We start from the raw sequence: 24,483 nt of genomic DNA, 5'->3' as shown, positions 1-24,483 counted from the left end.
TGGCTCACTGCAACCTCTGCCTCCCAGGTTCAAGTGATTCTCCTGCCTCAGCCTTCCGAGTAGCTGGGACTACAGGCATGCACCACCATGTCCAGCTAAATTTTGTATTTTTAGTAGAGATGGGTTTTCGCCATGTTGGCCAGGCTGCTCTTGAACTCCTGACCTCGGGTGATCCACCCACTTTGGCCTCCCAAAGTGCTGGGATTACAGGCATCAGTCACTATGCCCAGCCTGACTCTTCCTTTCATTTGAAAACTTAGAGGCCATTGTAAGGTTATTAACTGCCTTAATGTGAATATTGTTGTGTCTCAGGAAATAGGGAGGTCCAAGGAGAGTAAGAGAGATGTGGGGTCAGCCAGTTAGTGGAAAAGTCAGAAAGTACACATGTATCGTTTAAGTTCACTGACTTATATGGGAGTGGTTTGTGGCACCCCAAACACTGCAATAGTAACATTAAAGATCTCTGGTCACAGATCCCCATAACAGATATCAGAGTAATGAAAAACATTTGAAAAATTGCTAGTATTGCTGAAATGTGACACAGGGACACAAAGTGAGCATGTGCTGTCTGAAAAATGACGCTGATAGACTTGCTCAATGCAGGGTTGCCGCAAACCTTCAATTTGTAAAGAACCAAATATCTGTGAAGAGCAATAAAGTAAGTGCAATAAAGTGAGATATGCCCGTAGTTAGCCAATTTCCAGCCATCTTCGGTGACTGGGAATCCACTCCCTACTAGACAGTGTCTTTAGACAGCTGTAATCATTATAACGTTTTCCCTTTCTTCTGTATTTTGATTATTTATTATTTTTAATTTTTTTGCTTAGATCTCACAGGGAAGAGTTTTTCCCTTCATATAAAGGAATGCTTAAGTGAATGATGACACATTCTCATGATGAGTTCTTAATGCAGCCATTAAAATATTAAGAATTTCAAATGGCATGAGAATAATTAGGTAAAAACAAAGACACAAAATTGCATGTATAATATTCCAACTATATTTTAATGATACACAAAAACAAATTATTTAAAAATATTAATACTTTTTGCCTCTGGGTGGTGGGATCACAGGGGATTTTTTTTTGCTTGTTTATACATTTTGTTTTTAAAGGAAATTTTATGGGGATATCTTACTTTATAATGATAGGAACTGGGGAAAACATTTTCCTTTCAGAAATATGGAATTTCTTCTCTGATTTATACCTATTGGTTCTCAATGTAGGCTCTGAGGGTAACTCAGAACAAATTCTTTTGTTCTCCCGTACAACAGCCTTTCAAAAAGTTTAAAGGCAGATTACGTGGTTAAGCATGGCTGTTTATAGATAGGCAGACAGAAATTGTTTTCTTTTTCAAAATTGAGACAGTAAAAATCTGAAACAGTCAGGATGTTTCCATTTCTGTGAGAGTGGTACTGTACTGTTATGTAAATACTATGTGTTTCCTCTTCTCTTCCAAAATAAACCATCAAAAGAAAACAAATGTATCACCCTAGACTTGGTGGTTTTATTGAATCCAACATTTTATGAAACTGGATTGAGTAAAATCAGTTGGAGTTTTCTGAGAGTGTCCCTGAGGTCCTTGGTAAACTTGCACTCTTGGTTTGAAGGAATGATCACGACAAAAAGAGGAACTCCTCGGAAGGATGGGAGCATTGGGCAAATCAGGTGGGTTGTGGAGAGGCTGGAAGGACTTTAACATGGGACAGTACTCAGATCCCCCTGCCCTCTTGTACATTGACCTTGACCCTATTTAGAGTCACCATGTTGAAGAAATTTTGACCTTTTCAATGCAAAAATGGTATTACTCTATGACTATGTAGTGTAGAGTCAGTATCCCTGGAGTTTAGGGCATAGGTAACCAATCTTCAATAGAAAGTTGAAAAAAGTTTGAAAAAGCATGTCTGTACATGAATTCCCTGTAATGCCCCAACGTTATCTACCAAGATTAATTAGCTGTCTAATCTTAAGTCAACTCAAAATGGTGAAAGCAATTTTCTGGGGAATGACTCCGTAGATTTTTACAGTACTTTTTGTTTTAATTCTTTTTCCTATTAAACTTTGAAACTCTTAGCAATAGTTCTGGGGTAAGTAAATGTTATCCATAAATTTTTATCAATTAACCTGTTAAAAGAATTATATAAAAATTAAAAATACCAATCAAAAAATTTTATTCAATAATGAATGTAGATTATTTTAAACAGAGGCAAATACAGCTATCAATTACATATTTTACATGGGATTTTTACAAATAATCTGGAAGTTGGTATCATAAACAGTTATGCTGCTTAGGCAGAGCAGTAGATGTGAACACTTCCTTGCATCTAAAACAAGGCTTATTCTTGATCTGTTTCTTTGTTTCCAGATGGTCTCCCAGCTTGAAGCCCAAATATCTGAGCTTGTTGAACAGTTGGGAAAGGAGTCTGAGTTTCACCAGAAAGCTCTCCAGAGGGCCCAGAAAGCAGAGAATATGTTGGAGACTCTTCAGGGTCAGCTGACACACCTGGAGGCAGAGCTGGTTTCTGGAGATGTTTTGCGAGACAACTTGAATTTTGAGAAACAAAAAGTAATAACCTGGGGGCATATCCATGAGTGGAAGCATCTGTTGTAGTATAAAATTTTACCTGAGAATATTCTGAATTTTACAGTATTTAGTTTGGTTAAGTCCTGGACTTAATTAGTTAAGTCAATTTCAAGGAACAATGGGTTTGGAGCTTCCTTGATTCAAATTAATTTAATTAAACTCAACAAATATTTATTGAATGCATATCATATATGAGGCCCTAAAGGTTTGGCAAGCTAAAATATGAATAATACACAGTTTCTGATCTTAAAGGGCTCATAATTCGACAGGGGAGACAGATATTCAGATAATTTGCTGTACTATAAGTTTATATGTGTTGTATGTATTGAATCAGAAAGTTCTGTACGAACTTCTAGATAAAGGGAAGATTTTATAGGAGAGGTGATAATTAAGTTCATATTTGAAAGATAAGTCGGATTATAGTGGAGAGAGAAGAGAGATACTGTAGGGGAAACAGTTTGAACAAAGGAATGAAATCTGGCAAGCGCATAGTGTATTCAGAGAATGCAAATTGGTGAATCCTGTATGGCTGGAACATGTTATTCTTGGTGGATCTGTGGCAAGAGAGAAGACTGGAATGGCTTAGACTAAGAAGACGGAGTGTTCTTAACTCTGTAGAATATGAAGTGTGGTAAGTGTGAGCATTATAGTATTTTATTTTATTTTATTTTTATTATTTTTATGTTTTTGAGATGGAGTCTCGCTCTGTTGCCCAGGCTGGAGTGCAGTGGTGCCATCTCGGGCTCACTGCAAGCTCCACCTCCCGGCTTCACGCCATTCTGCTGCCTCAGCCTCCCGAGTAGCTGGGACTACAGGCACCCACCACCACATGCAGCTAATTTTTTGTATTTTTTGTAGAGATGCAGTTTCACCGTGTTAGCCAGGATGGTCTTGATCTCATGACCTCGTGATGTGCCCGCCTCGGCCTCCCAAAGTGCTGGGATTACAGGTTTGAGCCACCGCGCCCGGCCACATTTCAGTATTTTAGAAAGATAGAGAGATGTTCCCGTGGAGCTGAGATTGTGGCATGGAGAGTCTCGGAAACAATGGCGCTGATAACCCAGTGGGAGAGGAGAGTTAAATGGGAAGAGAAGGGGCCCACACTGAGGATTTGAGTGTGGGGACATTGTCAGTGATCTTTGACAGGCAGTTTTGGTAGAGTGGTGGAGAGCAGAAGCCAGTTGGCTTTGAGCTGAGGGGAGACTTGAGAGGAAGGGGAGTGACCTCCAGTAGACCAGTGTGAAGTGTGGTGACCAAAGAGAAGACGGGCATGAGGCAGTGGCTGTGAAAACCAAGATCAAAGAAAGTTTTGCTGGACAGGATGGGGAGGAAAGTGTGGACTGAAAGAGTCCGTAGGAGGGAGTGTGGGAAGGGAAAGGGAGGCACAGGGGCTCAAGAGCCTCGATGCAGAATTTGGCATGAAAAATACTCTTAAGTTGAATCGTCTACACTCAAGTAACATATTCCTTTTCATTCTTCTGTACTTAAAACATTGAGGAATCGTCTTGCCTGCACTGAGGTTGGATATGCAAAGATGTGCCAAAGGTGTCTGGAAAAAGGAGCAATGACTTTTTTTCTGTGCAGTAAGTAAGCCATCTTCACAGAAAAGGGGAGTATTAAAGAATGAGTAGGAATTTGTCAGGCAGAAGAGGGGGGAGGGAATTTGAGGCAGAAAAAATAGCTGGAACAAAGAAGAAATGGAGGTGTGAGAAGATGGCTCGGGAAATGAATGAGGTGCAGGGAGCATGGGACAGGATACTTGGTGAAACCAAAGGCGTGAGACGGCACTGGAGGCAGGTGTAGTAGGAATCATTGAAATAGGTCAGTCTAATGGCTCAGGCTTCATTGCGTAGGTAATGGGAAGCCAGAGAAGGTTTTTGAGTAAAAGAAAGATTTCCCTCAAGTCAGACTGGCTTAGAGGGTAGCAGTGGTGTCTAACCTTTTGGCTACCCTGGGCCACATTGGAAGAAGAAGAATTGTCTTGGGCCACACATAAAATACACTAACAGTAGTGATAGCCTATAAGCTAAAACAAACAAACAACAACAACAACACACACACACACAAACAAAAAACAACTATGCGTAATTTTTGAGATATCTGCCACCACAGATAAACAAAAAAGTCCTTGCATTCAAAGGGCTGGACACAGCTGAAGGAAGGTAGGGAGCCCAGTCGGTGGCTCCCCGACTGGTCCAGTTTAGAAGATAGTCCAGTTCAGACTAGTCCAGTTCAGAAGATAATAAAGATCTGAACCATGTAGTGGTTTTGTGAATGGAAATAGGGGCTAGATTTGAGAAGTCTGGGAGAGTGGAGATAGCTTTTTCTATTAGATATCTGTAAAGGTGTGATGGTGGAAAATTTGATTTTGTAAAGAAATATTGGCTCGGCTTGGTAGCTCACGCCTATAATCCCAGCACTTTGGGAGGTTGATGCAGGCGGATCGCTTGAGCTCTGGAGTTCAAGACCAGCCTGGGCAATATGGTGAAATCCCATCTCTACAAAAGACACAAAAATTAGCTGGGCATGGTGGCATGCACTTGTGGTCCCAGCTACCTGGGAGGCTGAGATGGGAGGATAGCTTGAGCCTGGGAGGTGGAGGTTGCAGTGAGCTGAGATCATACCACTTCAGCCTGGGTGACAGAGTGAGACCCTGTCTCAACAAACAAACAAATGAAAAAACAAACAAACAAAAAACGAAAACAGGCCAGACGTGATGGCTCATGCCTGTAATCCCAGCACTTTAGGAGGCTGAGGCAGGTGGATCACTTGAGGTCAGGAGTTGAAGAACAGTCTGGCCAACATGGTGAAACCCCATCTCTACTAAAGAATACAAAACATTAGCCAGGTGTGTTGGTGTGTGCCTGTAACCCTAGCTACTCAGGAAGCTGAGGCAGGAGAATTGCTTGAATTTGAGAGGCGGAGGTTGCAGTGAGCAGAGATCGTGCCATTGTACTCTAGACTAGGGTGACAGAGACTCCCTCTCAAAACAAATAAGCAAAATAAAACAAAAAAACACAATCAAACAAAATGAAATATTGCACCTGAGTATGGTAATGTAAATTGAAAGCCATATTACTGCCTACGGGACAGCTTCACCTGCATGGTCCGTGAACACCAAAATATATTCAAAACTGAAAGGACATCTGTTCAAATTTGTCCCTCTCCTGCTTCAGTCATGGTGGTAATCTACCTCCATTTGCTCAAGCCGTCTTCAACACTTCCCTTTTTTAAATCAATTCCTAAGCCCTATAAATCCTGTCTCCTTACTAGATCTCCAATGCCTCCCCCATCTCTATATCCAGCAGCTGTGCTTTGGCTCTGAGAATTGTGCTGGTTAACACCGACTACGGAAACAACGTAGTAACTGAGCTCCCGGCACTGTTCTTCATGCCTCAAATGTACTCTCTTCATTGCTGCCAGGGAGATCTTAATGAAACGTGTGCCGAATCTTCTCTTTCTTTATCTCCAAACTGGCCAGTGGCTCTCTGGGGGCCCCAGGCTCAGGTACAGATTCCTTCTTTTTCCATGGCTTCACATTCTGTGAGCTGGCCAGGTGGTCTCTCCATCTTCCCTTTCCCCTGTAATTTCTCCTGCCAGCGGGGGGGCAACTCAGAAGCCTTCTGGGAGCGGCAGGACCCTGGTGGGGTCTGCGGTGATTGCGGAGCCTAAAGACATTCATGCAAATTTGTAGCAGCACTCACTCCTCCGGCCTCCTCTGGCCTCCTCCGGCTGCCTCCCGCACTGCCCACAGCTATTCTCACTGAGAGAATGTTCTCCTCACCTCCTTTACCTGGTAACAGCAGTCTCTTCAAGATTCAGCTCAAATACTGCTTCCCCTGGCAGTCTTCCCTAGGAGACTTACCTGTCTTTCCTTATGCTCTCTAAGCATAATGTATCTGCCTCTCTCATGGTACTTTTTACCCTTATTGGATTGTTTTTAAATTTTTTTCGTCTCCAAATATTCCAAGCTTCTTGAGGTCAGAAGAAATGATCTTTTTCCTGTGTTTCTCCAGGGCCTAGAGAAAGAGTCAGTAAATATTATTTGAATTATAGAAGAAATATGTCAAAGGCAGGAATTTCAGGTGGATTGGTATTCCCTTCCCTTACTATACAGGAATCATTAATTTTAACTGAGATTGTGTCCAAATAACTCTCAGTTGTGAAAGCAAGTTATGTAAGCTAATTCTGTCCATGGTGAATCTTCTGTCGCTAACTGCATATGAAATGCATGTTCTGGTAAGGATGGATAGTATCATGTAAATTGAAAAGTAAAGTTGCACAGTTGAAATGCTAAATGCGGGTAATCTAGGCAGACTCAAAGACAGTAGAATGCACAGTTTCTTATTTATGCTGAACTGTCATTCAAGTGAACAATATATACAGTAATCCTTCATTTCTGTGTAGTTAAAAGTTTCTAGTAACCTTAATCTTCTGAAGTATAGCCAAAATCCTTGAAATAGAAACTTTCTCTATGGGATCTTTCTCTGCTTGGTCTTGTCTTAATCCCTTTTTGCCTGTTGTAGTCGTGGCCCACTAAATGGATGGGTCATACATAGAAATAGAAAAAAAGAGGGTTTCGTACCATCATGTAAAAGGTACTTATCTATTTTCGGTAAAATACAAGCAATAGCACTTAGGTCACTTTCATAGACACAGATTAAAAATTAAAAATTCCATATAGAGAGCTGATACAGCATTAAAAAGTGATAACCAGAGGATGTAGAGACAAAAGCAGTTTATGGGATTGCAGCACAATGCAATAAGTGGTATTTGCAATGACTGTGACTTATAAAGAAGAGATAAAATTGTATTCATATGTATGTTATTTGCCAAAACTGGAAAATAGACACTTATAAATAATTTCATCCTGATAATTAAAACATGGCTAGTTCTGGGCTTTAAGCTGGTGTGCTTCAGTTGGCAGGAAATTGTACCTATTTAAACATTTAATTGCCTGAAAATGCCAGATGGATAAGTTGTTGCAATCAGAAGAAAATATCAAAGATAAAACCCAAATCATGAAATTATGATATAGAAAGCTCATTGATTGATTTATTCATCCAGTAAGCACTTAGTTAGCATTATCTTATGTGTGGACTTGCCAGATAAACCACAGAAATCAAGTAGAGGAAAACCTTTAAATAGCTTTCTAACTGTAGACTGCTGAAATATGAACCCTGACTTCCTTCATACAGCTCTGTTTTAGGGAGGAGGTGTTCATTTAACTTAATTTTACTTAATTTAACTTAATTTTAAAAACATTTGCTAAAACATCTTAATTAATAAAAAAGACCCTAAAATCTTGTTCAAAATTTTGTTTGTATGGTGAGCTTTGAGTCTGGAATGCTCTGTAGAGCCTAAGAAGAGTAAAGTGGCAACTGGCTAAGTTGCCAGGGTCCACCTTTGAGGCCAGGGCCCAGTTAGGTGGGAAAAATTCCCAAGGAAGGTGCGTGGGTGGGTGTATTAGTCCATTTTCACACTGCTGATAAAGACATAGGGTGGGCATGGTGGCTCACATCTGTAATCCTAGCACTTTGGGAGGCCAAGACGAGTGGATCACCTGAGGTCAGGAGTTTGAGACCAGCCTGCCCAATGTGGTGAAATCTCATCTCTACTAAAAATACAAAAAAATTAGCCAGGCATGGTGGCACGTGCCTGTAATCCCAGCTACCTGGGGGGCTGAGGTAGGAGAATTGCTGGAACCTGGGAGGCAGAGGCTGCAGTGAGCTGAGATCAAGCCACTGCACTCCAGCCTGGGCAACAGAGGAAGACTCTGTCTCAAAAAAATAAAAATAAAAATAAATAAATAAATAAATAAATAAAATAAAAAAAGACATACCTGAGGCTGGGTGATTTATAGAGAAAAAGAGGTTTAATGGACTCACAGTTCCACGTGGCTCAGGAGTCCTCACAATCATGGTGGAAGAGTAAGGGATGTCTTACATGGTGGCAGGCAGAGAGAGAGAGAATGAGACCCAAGCAAAAGGGGTTTTTCCTGATAAAACCATCAGATGTCATGTGACTTATTCTCTACCATGAGAACAGTATGGGGGAAACTGCCCCCATGATTCAATTATCTTCCACCAGGTCCCTCCCTCAACATGTGGGAATTATGGGAGCTACAATTCAGGATGAGATTTGAGTAGTGACACAGCCAAACCCTATCAATGGGTGGATCCCAGGGGCTGGATTAGCCTGGGAGGGGCATGGTTGCAGCAGCAAGTTGTCAAAGCAGAGAGATGAAGATGTAATCAAACATAGCCAAATGTGTTGTTTGGCAGGGTTAAGAAAAGTATATAATATTCGACTGAACATCAACATCAAGGGCTAGGAGAGTCAAGAGCATTCAAACAAGGGGTAGGCAGGGAGCTAGCAGAATGGTTCAGGAATTTATTACCACATATTGGATCAGAGTCCATGCTCCACTCTATGCTCTCTGCAAAGGAGAATTACCTGTAAGCTTGGGAGAAAGAGGAAAAGATTCTGTGAGATCACCCATTAACTTTGACTTTTGTGTCCTATTTTTGTTTTTGTTCTTGGGTTTAGTATCTTAAATTTCTGGATCAGCTTTCACAGAAAATGAAGTTGGACCAGATGGCTGCCGAACTTGGTTTTGACATGCGGCTGGATGTGGTTTTAGCTCGAACAGAGCAGCTGGTTCGTCTTGAGAGCAATGCAGTCATTGAGAACAAGACCATTGCCCACAATTTGCAGAGAAAGGTAGGGGATATTGAAACTTGCTAGTATTGAGAGAAGAAATTTCTGAAAAACCCAAACATTGAAAAATAATGTACTGCCACCATATTTACCAGTGTAACTAGGAAGAATCTTATAAACATATGTATTTAGAATTGGAGGCTCAATTTCAAGTCTGAAGAGTTGGTAAGTGTATCTGTCACCTAAGGTTGTGTTTCACTGTGTGTCATGGGTACCCACAATGACAGTGACTTAAGCAAGTAGAAGTTTTTTGTTTTTTGTTTTTTTGTTTTGTTATGTTTTGTTTTTCTCACACGAATTCCTGGAGACAGGAAGTTTGGAGCTGGTGTGGCAACTCTCCTCTGTAAAGTCTTCAAGGAACCAGGCTCATTTCAGCTGATTCATTTCTCATCCCTAGGGCGATCCTTATTCTCATGGTTCCAAATGGTGCCTGGAAACATTATATCTGTGTTCAAGATAGAAAGAAGAAAAGAGTGAGGAAGAAGGCTGTAAAAGAACAAGCAGAGCCATCTTTTGAAAAAGGCACTCAGAATTTGCTACATAAACTTTTGTTTATATCCCATGGCCAGAATATGTTTTAGTGGTCAAACCTAGCTGCAAGGGAGGTTTGCAAATGCAGCCTTTACTCTGGGTAGCCATTGACCTGGCTAGAAAAAATTCACAGTTTCTATTACTTTGGGAGAGGAGGAGAACTGGGAGGCCATTTAACAGCCTCTACATTTATAAGCTCAGTTGCGCTAGAAATTCTAGTAGAGAGAGAAGGGCTTACTTTTCTTCACTCAAAGGAAGAGTTAGAAACAGTTTAGACTAAATCAATGAATGAATGGATGAAAGGGATAAAATATAATTATTAGTTACATAATTATTGATATTGGGGAAAGAAATAGGAAAACACAGATGTATTCTTTTAATAGTTCTTAGGAGGAAAATGCTATGATACAATTCCAGTGTAGATGCTATATAATGAGTCACATCTGGGCTCCCAATTTGGTTCCATCAAGCTGTGTGACCTTGAACAAATTATATACCTCTCTGTCTCTGTTTCCTCATATTTAAGATGGGGATGCTACATACCCCAAGGAGTTGCTAGTTTTTAATAAATAACATTTTCAAACCCTTGGCTCACAGAAGTTGCTGTGTTCATGTTTGGCTTCTCCACTATCATATCTTGAGAAATATTTTATAAAAGATAGCATACAAACTCTATTACCATTGGAGACATTAAATTAGCTACCATTCTTTCCAAAGTTCTGCTCAGATCATTGATGCTTTTTCTCAATCTCCAACACTATTACTTCTTAATAATTATATAATTATTAAACTTACCAGTTTATAGAATTTACCAGGGTAAAATTGCAATGGAGTGGAACTTTTTTTTCTTTTCTTTTTTTTTTTTTGTTTTGAGACAGAGTTTCACTCTTGTCACCCAGGCTGGAGTGCAATGGCACGATCTTGGCCCACTGCAACCTCTGCCTCCCAGGTTCAGGTGATTCTCCTTCCTCAGCCTCCTGTGCAGCTGGGTTTACAAGCATCTGCAACCACGCCTGGCTAATTTTTGTATTTTTAATAGAGATGAGGATTCACCATGTTGGCCGGGCTGGTCTCAAATTCCTGACCTCAGGTCACTCGCCTTCCTTGGCCTCCCAGATTGCTGGGATTACAGGCATGAGCCACCATGTCCGACCTGGAGTGGAATTTGACATGAAGAAGCTTAAGAAAGGGAATTTGATGAGAGAAATATTAAAAAGGCCTTGTTCAAAAGCGATCTAGATATGGACACAGCTGTCACTGTTAGGCAGGATACTCAAAACAGCATTTCAGTAAGTCTTTCCACCTTTTACCACTTTACAAGTGCAGAGTAGATAATTAGGGGAAATTTGATGGTCTTCGGTTTGAACACTTGATAATACATGATTCTGATTCTGATGTTTGTAGCAGATGACAGAGGTTTCTGTACGTAATATTCCATCCACTAATTTTGACATGTGGAGCCCAGGAAGATTCTTCCCCTCTAGAGTCCATAGTCATTTTCTTAAATATCACTCTAATTTCCTTTTTTGAGTTTGATTACCAATGATAAATGATGTTTGAGAACCTGTCCTCTGCTTAGTTTGTGGACCTTATAGTCTGGGCATATAACAAAGACCAAGAAGCCTTCTTACAGTCCCTTTTATTTCTAAGATTTTATATGTATAAGCAAAGCTTTAAAGCAAAGCTTACTTAAAAATCTCCTTGGTATATCTCACTTTAAAAATATATCAACTCTCAGCCAGGCGTGGTGGTTTACACCTGTAATCCCAGCACTTTTGGAGACTGAGGCAGGTGGACCTCTTGAACCCAGGAGTTCAAGACCAGCCGGGGCAACATGGTGAAACCCTGTCTTTACAAAAAATACAAAAATCAGCTGAGTGTGGTGGCATACACCTGTAGTCCCAGCTACTTGGGAGGCTGAGAGGTGGAAGGATTGCTTGAGCCTGGGAGGGAGAGGCTGCAGTGAACCGTGATCATGCCACTACACCCCAGCCTGCACAATAGAATGAGACCCTGTCTCAAAAAAAAAAAAAAAAGTTGGTATTTCAGAAAACGCCAGTGCAGGTATTGGGGCCATTAGATGTTGGACAGGATTTTGTCTCTCTGTCTTATTATATTCTGCTCTTGATAAACTCATCTGAGGAGTTTTTTAAAAGTAATTTCACACTTTTATGATGATGCACATAATGTTAGAGAGCATCAGATGTGGAAAGCTGACTCCTCTGCACATTTTCTAGGGCTCCTTTGTCTCAGATTTTAGGTATGCAATTACTTCTTGGAAAGGGTATGAATAAAAAATGCAATCAGGAAAAGGAATCCAATAACTTTTTTGATGGTTTACAAATTAGTCTTATAGAGCTGTAAATAAAGATCAACACCTCTGGGTGTTATTATTACTGGGTAACTCATTTATATTTACTATTGTTCAATTATTTAAAAAGAATCCCTGTTTGCATCAAACCAGCTAAAGACACAGAAAGAGAGACTGGAGAGCAAAGAACTACACATGAGCCTCCTCCGGCAGAAAATAGCCCAGCTGGAGGAGGAGAAGCAGGCACGCACGGCCTTGGTGGTTGAGAGGGACAACATGCATCTTACCATCAGGAACCTGCAGAAGAAGGTGGAGAGGCTGCAGAAGGAGCTGAACACATGTCGAGACTTGAACACTGAGCTCAAAGCCAAACTGGCTGACACCAATGAACTGAAGGCAAGTGCTCAGCTCCATTTTATTGTTGCTTTTTGCTAGTTACTGTCAATGTTTATGCAAAAGAATAACAGCTTTATCAGGACACACCAGAAAAAGAAAGATGAAAGCTTCCTCTGATTTTCTAGAGTTGTGGGAAACATGCAAACAAGACACAAATCAGAGTACATATCCATTTAGTGTCTCTTCAATATCTGAAGTGAAGCCATCATCACTAGGTGAAAAGTCAGTCAAAAAGTGGTGATGTTTTCTTTTCTTTTCTTTTCCTTTTTTTTTTTTTTTGAGGAGAAGTTTTGCTCTTGTTGCCCAGGCTGGAGTGCAATGGCATGATCTTGGCTAACCACAACTTCCTCCTCCTGTGTTCAAGCGATTCTCCTGCCTCAGCCTCCCGAGTAGCCAGGATTATAAGTATGCGCCACCACGCCTGGCTAATTTTGTATTTTCAGTAGAGATTTGGTTTCTCCATGTTGGTCAGGTTGGTCTCGAACTCCTGATCTCAGGTGATCCACCCACCTTGGCCTCCCAAAGTGCTGGGATTACATGTGTGAGCCACTGCGCCTGGCCTTTTAAAAAAATTTTTCGAGACGGAGTCTCACTCTTTTACCCAGGCTAGAGTGCAGTGGCATGATCTTGACTCACTGCAAACTCTGCCTGGGTTCAAGTGATTCTCCTGCTTCAGCCTCCTGAGTAGCTGGGATTACAGGTGTGCACCACCACGCCCGGCTAATTTTTTTGTATTTTTAGTAGAGACGCGGTTTCACCATGTTGGCCAGACTGGTCCCCAACTTCTGACCTCAAGTGATCCACCTGCCTCAGCCTTCTGAAGTGCTGGGATTACAAGTGTGAGCCACTGCACCTGGCCAAAAAGTGGTGATGTTTTAAGTCCAGAAAAGAAATACATTTCTCCAAAGTGCTGGTGACTGCTATTAGTGATGATACAGGGATTAATCACACTGGAATTTGCTTAGGGAGAAATGAGAAAATGGGCACAACTGTTTACTGAAAAGAGTCAGGCAGGCAAGGGTATTTATGTTGTGCTCTGTAGGATACATTATTACCAAGTCCAGTGGAGAAGGTCACCAGACTGGGGAGACATACTTCCTATATTCAGGGTGTTTAACTTCTAACGAAGGCAGAGCAAAAAGAAATGGAAACTTGCAAGAAATTTAGTCAAAAGATTCACATGTCATGCATGTGTGCCACCGGCAATAATATGTAACTTAATATGCACACATCATCCTCAGCAGGTGTGCAAATTGCAAGTACAGTGGACAATGCTCTTAGCAGACAATGCTCTGAAACTACTTTTTGGAAAGTTTCCGAATCTGGAAACAGACAGACAGGGAAAAAGAATCTGGAATTAAGCCAGCTCTTGAACATGTCTAGTGGGGACCATGTTTTAGAAAATATTTTCCACTGTAGTTACCATTCTGAGTAGTTTTCTTTTCCCTGCTGAAGCCCTTCTGCTATGGGGACTGGACTGCCAAGTTGAAGTGTACTTCCTTGGAGAAGGGGAGAACGCCCCCCCCGCCAGAGAAGGGCACATATCTGAATACAAGGAAGGGGGAAAGAAAGGGAAAGCATCTGAGGTGGTGCCATGGGTAGGGAGAAACTATCAGAGGTAAGTCCCCTCAACAGTCCCTTTACAACTTGAGGCTGACCTTTAGCGGGGATTTGGGGTAGGGTGGGATGGCATCAGCTGTTCTAACCCTGGCTGGAAGGGACTGCAAAAGATGATGAATCTTGGGGGCCTAGATTGTACCCCGATTCCCTGGAGCCTGGAGTTCCATTTTCACTAGTGAGGGAGATGGATGACAGCTGAAATGCAAGCTGGAGAGCTCATTACAGGAGCAGATGGGGGTGTTCCCTTCAACTGAGAGACAAGGTGACCCTCCATCAGAAGCCCTGGGGTAATCACCTAGGCCGTGGCCCAATAGCAGCCACAGCCAAGCCTTGAACTAACCAAGACCAATGATGGGGCGTCGACTCTGGTGAGAGACCCTCACACATTTCACAAGTCAAATAATAGATACAGAAGAGATTCAGGGCAGCATGAGGGCCAGAATCACTTTTCCTAATGTCACAAGGACTTTCCTCCATCCAGTCATCATCTCAGAAAGAAGGAGGGGAGAGAAGAATCCCCTAAAGATGGCATTGCATGAACAAAAACAGATCTTAAACCCAAAGAAATGCGGTTAGCTGCAACTACCATCTGCTCTAACCATTTGGGGTGACGATAGTGGGGAGTTTGTTTCCTGTATCCAAAGGACTGTGCAGATTATCCTGAAGTTAATGTGGCTGGACATTGCACCAGCTGCTCCTGACTGTAGGATGTGCGGGTGTTCATCCCTAGGCCAGAGGCACTCATCCCCTCTGACGTCCTTGCTTATGAGGATACAGGAGTACTACTTTGTTAGAGAGGATAAAGGGCCTTTGGACACTTCCAAAGGAGGTAGAAAGGAAAAGTTAAAGAAATGGAAACCAGTGGTATGACAGTTAATAGTTGGAGAATGTCGTTGAACAAAATAGGGAAAGGAACCTCACCATTATAGCCAATGTGTGATGTAGACCTTTGAAAAGGAAACAAAATTTTGGGCTTTAGAGAACAATAAGGAGAATTTGCAGACCTGATCTAACACTTTTGAAGAATTTCTCTTACCCATAGGGAGGCAGTTGTATGTAGACAAGGATATGGCTAATTCAGAGCTGTACAGTGTTTCACAAACTCAGACTGAAAAATCAGTCTCCAGTCTTTGCCAAGATTTTATAAACGCAGATTACTTCCTAGTGCTGTCATGGTACAGCATTTGGTACAACATTGCCTCTGATCAAACGACAGTTGTTGGAGTAGAGGATGAGGATGAGTGACAGTCAATGCAATAATAGGTGAATAGGAGGTCTGGTCGGCTGCTGATGACACCTTGACCATGTCTGGGAGTTAGGGAGTGGAAGAAGCTGAGCAGTGGACAGGGGCCGGATCACATGGAGCCTTATGTATCATGCTAAGATGTTTGGACTTATCCTCTGGGTTCTGGGGGGCCATTGGAGGATAAAATTGTCAGGAAAGAGAATGAGAAGAAACAGAGAGAGATAGGGAGAGAGCAGAATGAGGCTGTGGTCAACAGTACCAAGTGCAGCAGTGAGATAATGACTGAAGGAGTAACCGCTACACTTGGTTTTGGAAAATCTGTAACTCAAGCATGTACAGATCATGGTGGTAGTGGGTGAGGGTTTTGAGAATAAGCCAAATTTCAGGGATGAAAGACAAATGAAAACAAAGATAGTGCAATACCTTTCTGGGATAGTTGGATGAAAAGGAGAAGAGAGGTGGGAAATAAAGTTGGCTTACTTATTTACTTGGTTGCTTTATTTTGCATAGACAGATCCACACACTTTTACAGATAAGATATAGGAAATGTGTAGGAGAGACTTGGTTTGACTGACTCAAAAATTACTCAGGCCCTTACACGTTTCAAAGGAATGTTAAGTCTGCCTTCCAGTGGAGAATAGAGCTCTCTCTAATGTGCTAACACAGTAAATGCCAACTTCATGCATTTATGAGATATCAAATACAGAATAGATTTTTATTTTGTATTTGATACGAATCCAAAATATCAGACTTCTGATATCAATGTCCAAGACAGACTACTGATATCAACTCTCCCCACTTATACATTGCCTAAGCTAGTCCCTGTATTAATGTCACTATTCATAAAGTAATATTTCTGGACATTAGCAAAAATAGCTTTACTGTATTAATTTCTTAGGGCTACCCAATTACTACAAACTGAGTGGCTCAATACTCAATCCCACTAACAGTCCTTGGTTTATAGCTGCATAATTCCAATCTCTGCCTCCCCTTCACATGGCCTCCCCATGTGTGTCTCTCCTTTTCTGTCTTTGTTGGTGTTAGGGCCCATCCTAATTCAAAACGATCTAATCATGAGACTGTTACCTTACTCATTACCTGCAAAGGCCCTTGTCTAAATAAGGTCACATTTTGAAGTTCTAGGTGGACACAGCTTTTGGGAAGGCACTACTCAAACCACTGCACTTATTAAATTAACAATTTTACCACTCTTAGAGGGACAATATAAAATAATTTGAATTACATTTCCATGGTTTTTTAACAATGAGAAATGTTTACATCCCATAAAGTTTATTTTTTAAAGTGTATAATTGAATGGTTTTTAGTATATTGACAAGGTTGTGCAAACATCACCACTATCTAATTCCAGGACTTTCCATCACTCCTGCCACATCCTTCCCCAAAATCCCACGCCCATCCGCAATCATTCTTCATTTACCTTTTCTTCCACTTCTGGTAACCAGTAATCTTTCTGTCTTTATAAATTTGTCCATTCTGTAAATTGTATATAAATGGAATCATGTAATACATGGCCTTTGTCTCTGGCTTTTTGTATTAGTCTGTTTTCCTGCTGCTGATAAAGACATACCTGAGACTGGACAATTTCCAGACGAAAGAGGTGTAACGGACTTACAGTTCCACATGGCTGGGGAGGCCTCAGAATCATGGCGGAAGGTGAAAGGCACTTCTTACATGGTGGTGGCAAGAGAGAATGAGAGCCAAGTGACAGGGGTTTTCCCTTATAAAACCATCAGATCTTGTGAGACTTATTCACTATCATGAGAAAAGCATGGGGGAAACCACCCCCATGATTCAGTTATCTCCAGCTGGGTCCCTCTTACAACATATGTGAATTATGGGAGCTACAATTCAAGATGGGATTTGGGTGGTGACACAGCCAAACCATATCACTTCTTTTACTTAGTATGAGTATACTTAGTATTTTCAAGGTTCATCCCATGTTGTACCATGGATCAGTACTTCATTCCTGTATTGGTCAGGGTTCTCCAGAAAAACAGAAGCAATAGGAGGTGTGTGTGTGTGTGTGTGTGCACGCGCGCGTGTGTGTATGTGTGTTTGTGTGTATGCAGACAGATATATGTAGATATAAATATCTAATATAAATATCTACATCTATCAATCAATCATCTATCTATCTACATGGAGAGATTTATTTTAAAGAATTGGCTCACACAATTATGGAGACTAGCAGGATGGGCTGACAGACTGGAGACCCAGGTAGAGCTGATGCGGTAGTAAAAATATGAAGGCTGGCAGATTTTCCTTGTGTTCAGGGAAGCTCATTGTCTTGTTCTGCTTATGCCTTCAACTGATTGGATGAAGCTTTACCCACATTATGGAGGGCACTCTGCTTTATGCAAAGTCTATCCATTTAAATATTTGACCAAATATGTGGGTATGATTGCCCAGCCAAATTGATACATAAATTTAACCATCATAATTCCTTTTTATGGATGAAGAGTATTTCATTATATGGATATACCACATTTTGGTTGTCCTTTCAGCATTTGATGAGCATTTAGATTGTTTCCACTTTTGGCTATTCTGAACAAGGCTGCTATGAACATTTGGGTGAAAGCTTTTGTACTTGTTTCTTTCTTTTTTTTTTTTTTTGAGACAGAGTCTCACTCTTTTGCCCAGGCTGGAGCGTAGTGGCGCTGTCTCAGCTCACTGCAAGCTCTGCCTCTTGGGTTCACGCCATTCTCCTGCTTCAGCCTCCTGAGTAGCTGGGACTACAGGTGCCCGCCACCACGCCCGGCTAATTTTTTGTATTTTTTGTATTTTTAGTAGAGACGGGGTTTCACCATGTTAGCCAGGATGGTGTCGATCTCCTGACCTCGTGATCCGCCTGTCTTGGCCTCCCGAAGTGCTGGGATTACAAGGGTGACACTGCGCCCGGCATGTACTCATTTCTATGTCTGTTTCAAAACCATGATTGAAGACCTTGATGCCTAGGTTACACAAATCTTCTGTTTTAAGACCCATGCTGTAAATTTACTCCTGAATTCTAGACCAAGAAAAGGTAGACCTTTCCAGATACTATTACATTTTAATTTGGCAGTCAAACATAAGTATTATAGAAATCCTTTTTGCAAGAAAAATGTTTTTTTCATGAATTTCTCTACCTGTGTTGAGTTAAAATAATTTTATTATAATATTATTTACATGTGTACAAACTTAAAACTATATAGAAATTTCTTAATCTTATTATATTTCTTAATATTATGAAATCCATATCAGTTTAGAAATCAAAACAAAGGATAAAATAGAATTTAAAGAATTAGGGATATTAATTCTATGTGATAGATTATTTTACTAAAATCACCATTGATATGGTTTGGCTCTGTGTCCCTGCCCAAATGTCATCTTGAATTGTAATGCCCATGTGTTGAGGGAGGGAGGTGATTGGATCACAGGAGCGGTTTTCCGCATGTTGTTCTCATGATAGTGAGTGAGTTCTCATGAGATTTGATGTTTTATAAGTGTTTGACAGTTTCTTCTTCACATGCTGTCACTCTTGCCTGTCACTATGTAAGACATGCCTGCTTCCCCTTCCTCCATGATTGTAAGTTTCCTGAGGTCTCCTCAGCGATGCAGAACTGTGAGTCCATTAAATTTATTTCTGTTATAAATTACCCAGTCTCGGGTATTTCTTTTTTCTTTTTCTTTTTTTTAAGATGGAGTTTTGCTCTGTCACTCAGGCTGGAGTGCAATGGTGCGATCTCGGCTCACTGCAACCTCTGCCTCCCGGGTTCAAGAGATTCTCCTGTCTCAGCCTCCTGAGTAGTTGGGATTACAGGTGTGCACCATCATGCCTGGCTAATTTTTTGTATTTTTAGTAGAGATGGGGTTTCACCATGTTGGCCAGGCTGGTTGTGAACTCCTGACTTCAGGTGATCCACCCGCCTTGGCCTCCCAAAGTGCTGGGATTACAGGCATGAGCCACCGTGCCCAGCCAGGTATTTCTTTATAGCATGTGAAAATGAGCTAATACATCCATTAATAAGAATGTGTGGTACCAACTGCTCATGATACAAGTTCTTTTGAGTTTGGCATGTCTAAAGTTTATTTTCCCTAAGGGTATAGGAGTTATTGTACCATGTGTTTTATTTTAATACTGCAGATACTTGATTTGTGCCTATGCCATGACATAGTTTGGCCTTCACTTTGCATGAACACATTTATATGTTAACTCTGCCTTTACCATTTTCTCTTTAGCCCAGGATAACTACTCATTGGCACAGACATAGCTTTATACACAAATGCAAATGCCAAGTACTGAAATCGTGTGGCAGAATGGCAGAGGAGGAATTATGCTTTGCATAATTCATATTATGCTAGGTGCTTTATGGCCTGTATCAGTTATCATTAGTTTCAGTTCAATATGTTGAAACACCCCATAATATCAGTGGTTTAGAGAGGAGAGGCGTTTATTCCCTTCTCACTGGAAAGAAGCACCTGGCAACCTCAGTTTTCAACCTTCTGCTTCAGTATCCTAGCAATAGCTTTAGTCCTCAATGCCATCTTCTAGGCCAAGCTAGCTGCTGGGGCTCCAGCTTCACTCTAGTCATCAGGAAGGAGGAACAGTGGAAGGACACTTTGTGTGCTGCTTTCCAGGAATGATACAGCACTTCTTATGTCTCCATTGGCCAGAACTTAGTAACTTAGTCCCTGGACCTCATTTAAGTGAAGTCAGTCTGAGAAATGGGTCTTTATTCTGTACAGTAAGAAAGAAAGTAAGAATAGCTATTTAGTGGAGAGTCATCAGCTATCAGCCTATATCATGTGGCCCAACCTTAGTAGGGAGCTGTGGCCAAAGATCAGCAGTCAGACAATCAAAAACTAGTGGAAAGCTCATTCTCTTCATTGCCATCTTTCAAGGAAACACCAAAAGGGATTAACGTTCTTCAGCCACCTGTGAAGTTCTCTCCAACTTTCTAACTCTCTTTATATCTCCCAGACAAGACAGCCTCCCCACATTCCTTCCCCACTCCAGAACTTTCTCCAACCCAATGAGTATAGCCTTCCTTAATTATTTCCCCCTAAGCTCCCATTTCGTCCTCAGCTCTGATGATGTAGATCCACTGGATTTCTGGGACTGCTTTGAGCTCTTCCCACTTCTGAACGTGTACAGCAAGCAGATCTCCAGCAAGAGGCATGCTCCTAGGGGTCAGATGGTGAAGGAATGGAAGGGTGTGTCCTTATTAGGAACTGAGAAAGGTTCCTTGGTTAACGGCTACAAAATTGCAGCTGTTCTGTAACAGTATAGGATGGCTATAGTTAACAATACTTTATTGTGTATCTTCAAATAGCTAGAAAAGAGGATTTTGAATGTTTCCAACACAAAGAAATGGTAAATGTTTGAGGTAATGAATACAGCTAATTACCCTGATTTTGACACACGCTCCTGTGGTAGGGAAGGAGATGGAGTGAGCCCAGACTGCGAAGCTGAACATCCATCTTTGATTTCTGCTACATTCTTGCTTAGTTACACCTTTTTCTTTCATTTTTAGTTGGCACATAACAATTGTATATATTTTTGGGATACATAGTGATATTTTGATGCATGTATACAATGTATAATGAAGAAATCAAGGTAATTAGTGTATCCATCACCTCAAATATTTATCATTTATTTTTGTTGGAAATATTCAAAATCTTCTCTTCTAGCTATTTTAAAATGTACAATAAATTGTTAACTAGAATCACCCTATAGTGCTTTAGAATGCTAAAACGTATTCCTTTTATCCAGCTGTAATTCTGTATCCATTAATCAACCTTTTCCTAAACCCTGCCCCACCCTTCCCAGCCTCTGGTAACCACAAGTCTACTCTCTGCATCTATGCACTCAACTTTTTTAGCTTTTACATATGAGTGAGAATATTTCTCTTTCTGTGCCTGGCTTATTTCACTTTACATAAAGTCCTCTAGACTCATCCATGTTGCTGTGAATGACAGGATTTCATGCTTTATTATGGTAGAATAGTATTGATACATAGATTGATGATGCCTCAAGCCGGTGTTTGCCTCAGCTTCAGTAAATGATTGGAGCATTGCCTGTCCCAAATGGGAAATGTCCCAAAGAGGATATTCTGGCAGTGTGGGAGGCTAGCTAGAGTTCGTGCCCAGGAGATGTATGGAACATACGTCCTACAGCGTGGTCCTGCTGAACAAGATGCCACTCTGTTTTGGCATTTCCTTTGGTCAAGTTAAAGAGCTATCTCCCCTGTTTGTCTCTGGCTGTCCTCAGATGTATTTTTCTCTTCAGGTACTCAAAGTAGATGCTTTCTGTGGGTTGAGGCAGGAACTGGCCTTTTACTAGGGAACTTAAGATGTTGGGGAAGTTGGTTGTTCACCTCAATCTTACTTTTTCCATTGTAGAAACCATGAGTCTGGGAAGGTTTTCTGTCCTTGTGGTGCTGAGAAGACTGTGGGGAGAGGCATTGTGGCTATGGAAGTCTGATTTTCTTACTCTCTGCTTAGAGTTTTTTCACTTCTCTCTGGCTCCAGGAACTGTCTCATCCTTATATTTGAGTTCTGGGCTATTGCTGGTGATAATCTTGGTGCTGTATATTTGTTTTTGTTTTTGTGTATCTTGGGGTTTGGGGGAGCAGTGCCACCAGCTTGCTTCTATGCTGCAGTTTTTGTTTTTCTTTTGTTTTTTTTTGAGACAGAGTCTCACTCTGTTGCCCAGGTGGGAGTGCAATGGCGTGATCTCGGCTCACTGCAACCTCTGCCTCCTGGATTCAAGTGATTCTCCTGCCTTAGCCTCCCAAGTAGCTGGGATTACAGGCATGTGCCATCACCCCCTGCTAGCTTCTGTATTTTTAGTAGAGATGGGGTTTCAGCATTTTGGCCAGCATGGTCTCGAACTCCTGGCCTCAGGTGATCCACTCACCTGTGCTGCCCAAGTTGTTGGGATTACAGGCGTAAGTAACTGCGTCTGGCCTATGCCACCATTTTAAAACAAAAAACCTTTTTATCTTTTTGATGTAGGCATTTATTGCTATAAATTTTCTCTTAGTATTCCTTTTGCTGTATTTCACCATTTTTAATATGTTGTGCTTCTATTTTCATTTGTTTCAAGAATTTTTTGGATTTTCTTCTTAATTTCTTCCTTGACCACATTTGTCATTCAGGTGCATGTTGTTTAATTTCCATGTATCTGTATAATTTCCAAAGTTTCTCTTGTGATTGATTTCTCGTTTTAGTCCACTGTGGTCTTAAAAGATACTTGATATGATTTCTATTTAAAAAAAATTTGTTGAGACTTGTTTTGTGGTCTAACGTACGGTTTATCCTGGAGAATGTTCCATGTGCTGATGAAAAGAGCATGTATTCTGCAGTAGTTGAATGAAATATTCTGTAAACATTTGTTAGGTAAAATTGTTCCATAGTATAGTTTATGTCCAAGGCTACTTTGTTGATTTTCTGTCTACAGGATCTGTCCAATACCAAGTGTGAGGTGTTGAAGACCTCAACTATTTTTATAATGGAATTTATCTCTCGTTATCTCTAACAATATTTGCTTTATGTATCCGGATGTGTTGGATACATATATATTTACAAGTGTTATATCCTCTTGTTGAATTGTTCTTTTTATCATTATATAATCACCGTTTTCATCTTTTGCTTACTTAAAATCTAGCTTGTTTTCTGTAAGTATAGCTAGTTCTGCTTGATTTTGGCTTTTGTTTGCTTAAATTATCTTTTTCCATCTCTTCACATTCCGTCTATGTGTGTCTTTACAGGTGAAGTGAATTTCTTATAGGCAGCATATAGTTGAGTTTTTAAAAAAATCCATTTAGCCACTAATTGGAGAGCTTAGACCATTTACATTCAATGTTATTACTGGTAAGTAAGAACTTGTTATTACCATTTTGTTGTTGTTTGCGATGGCATCAGTAGAGCAGGTACAGAGCAGGTACTTGAAACAGAAAAATGCCCCCTACTAAGTGGGTCTACAGGGGTTGACCTTGAACATAAATGTATTTTCAGTCTATATTTTTTAATTGAGGAATTTAAACCATTTACATCCAAGGTTGCTATTTATAAGTGAAGACGTAGGCCTTTCATTTTGGTAATTGTTTTCTGTTTTTTTAATATATTGTTTATTCCTTTTTTCCTCTCATTGTTTATCTTTGCAGTTTGCAGTTTGGTGATTTTTGTAGTGATAACATTTGATGACTTTCTCTTTCCCATTTGTGTATCTGCTTTAATAGTGAGTTTTAACTTTCATGTGTTTTCATTCTGGTAAATATAATCTTTTTGCTTCTAGGTGTAGGACTCTTAAACATTTCTTCTTGGACTTGTCTAATGGTGATGAGTTCCCTCAGTTTGCGCTTGTCTGGGAAAAACTTGTTTCTTTTTCTTGTTTGAAGCATAGTGGCTGTGTATTGTTGATAGGCATTTTTTTTCCTTTTAGTACTTGACTCCCATTTTCTCCTAACCTGTAACATTTCTCTTGAGAAACCCACTGTTAATCTGATGGAAATTTCACTTATATGTGACTTTATGCTTTTCTTTTGCTGTTTTTAGAATTCTCTTTTAGTCTTTGACTTTTAGACTTTAATATTCCTGAAAGAGGACCTTTTTAGGCTGAATCTATTTGGGGATCTTTGAGCTTCCTGTCTCTGTCCATATCTCTCACAAGATTTGGGACATTTCCAACTAGTATTTCATTAAACAGGATTTTAATGCATTTTCCATCTCTTTTTCTTCCGTAACTTCCAATAATGCAAATATTTGTTCACTTAATGGTGCTCCTATGCCACATAGAGTTTCTTCATTATTTTTTCTTTTTTTGGCTGGGTTATTTCAAGAGACTTGTTTTCAGGTTTAGAAATTATTTCTTTAGCATGATCTAGTCTATTGTTGAAGCTCTCAATAATGTTTTTAATTTTATTAATTGAATTCTTCAGTTCCAAGATTTAACCTTGGTTCTTTTTTTTTATATTTATCTCTTTGCTGACTTTCTTATTCAGATCATTGAATTATCTGTGTTCTCTTTTATTTCATTGAGTTTCCTTAAGATCATTATTTGAATTCTTTGTCAAGC

The 24,483-nt window shown here is 40.4% G+C and overlaps 1 protein-coding gene across 1 annotated transcript in view; it reads left to right on the top strand.

Annotated features, from left to right (window-relative positions):
- The window catches only part of CCDC170 (coiled-coil domain containing 170), an 89,095-nt gene that overhangs the window by 53,028 nt on the left and 11,584 nt on the right, over positions 1-24,483 (top strand). Inside the window, exons 6-8 of the mRNA XM_011943768.1 lie at positions 2,362-2,562; positions 9,130-9,303; positions 12,296-12,538. Coding sequence (XP_011799158.1) covers positions 2,362-2,562; positions 9,130-9,303; positions 12,296-12,538 — 618 coding nt within the window. The remainder of the gene's footprint in view (positions 1-2,361; positions 2,563-9,129; positions 9,304-12,295; positions 12,539-24,483) is intronic.

This window comes from Colobus angolensis, unplaced genomic scaffold, assembly GCF_000951035.1.
Source record: "Colobus angolensis palliatus isolate OR3802 unplaced genomic scaffold, Cang.pa_1.0 Scaffold221, whole genome shotgun sequence".
Lineage (NCBI taxonomy): Eukaryota > Metazoa > Chordata > Mammalia > Primates > Cercopithecidae > Colobus > Colobus angolensis.
Note: the sequence above shows the minus strand (reverse complement) of the source record. Positions and strands in the feature narration are given on the sequence as shown.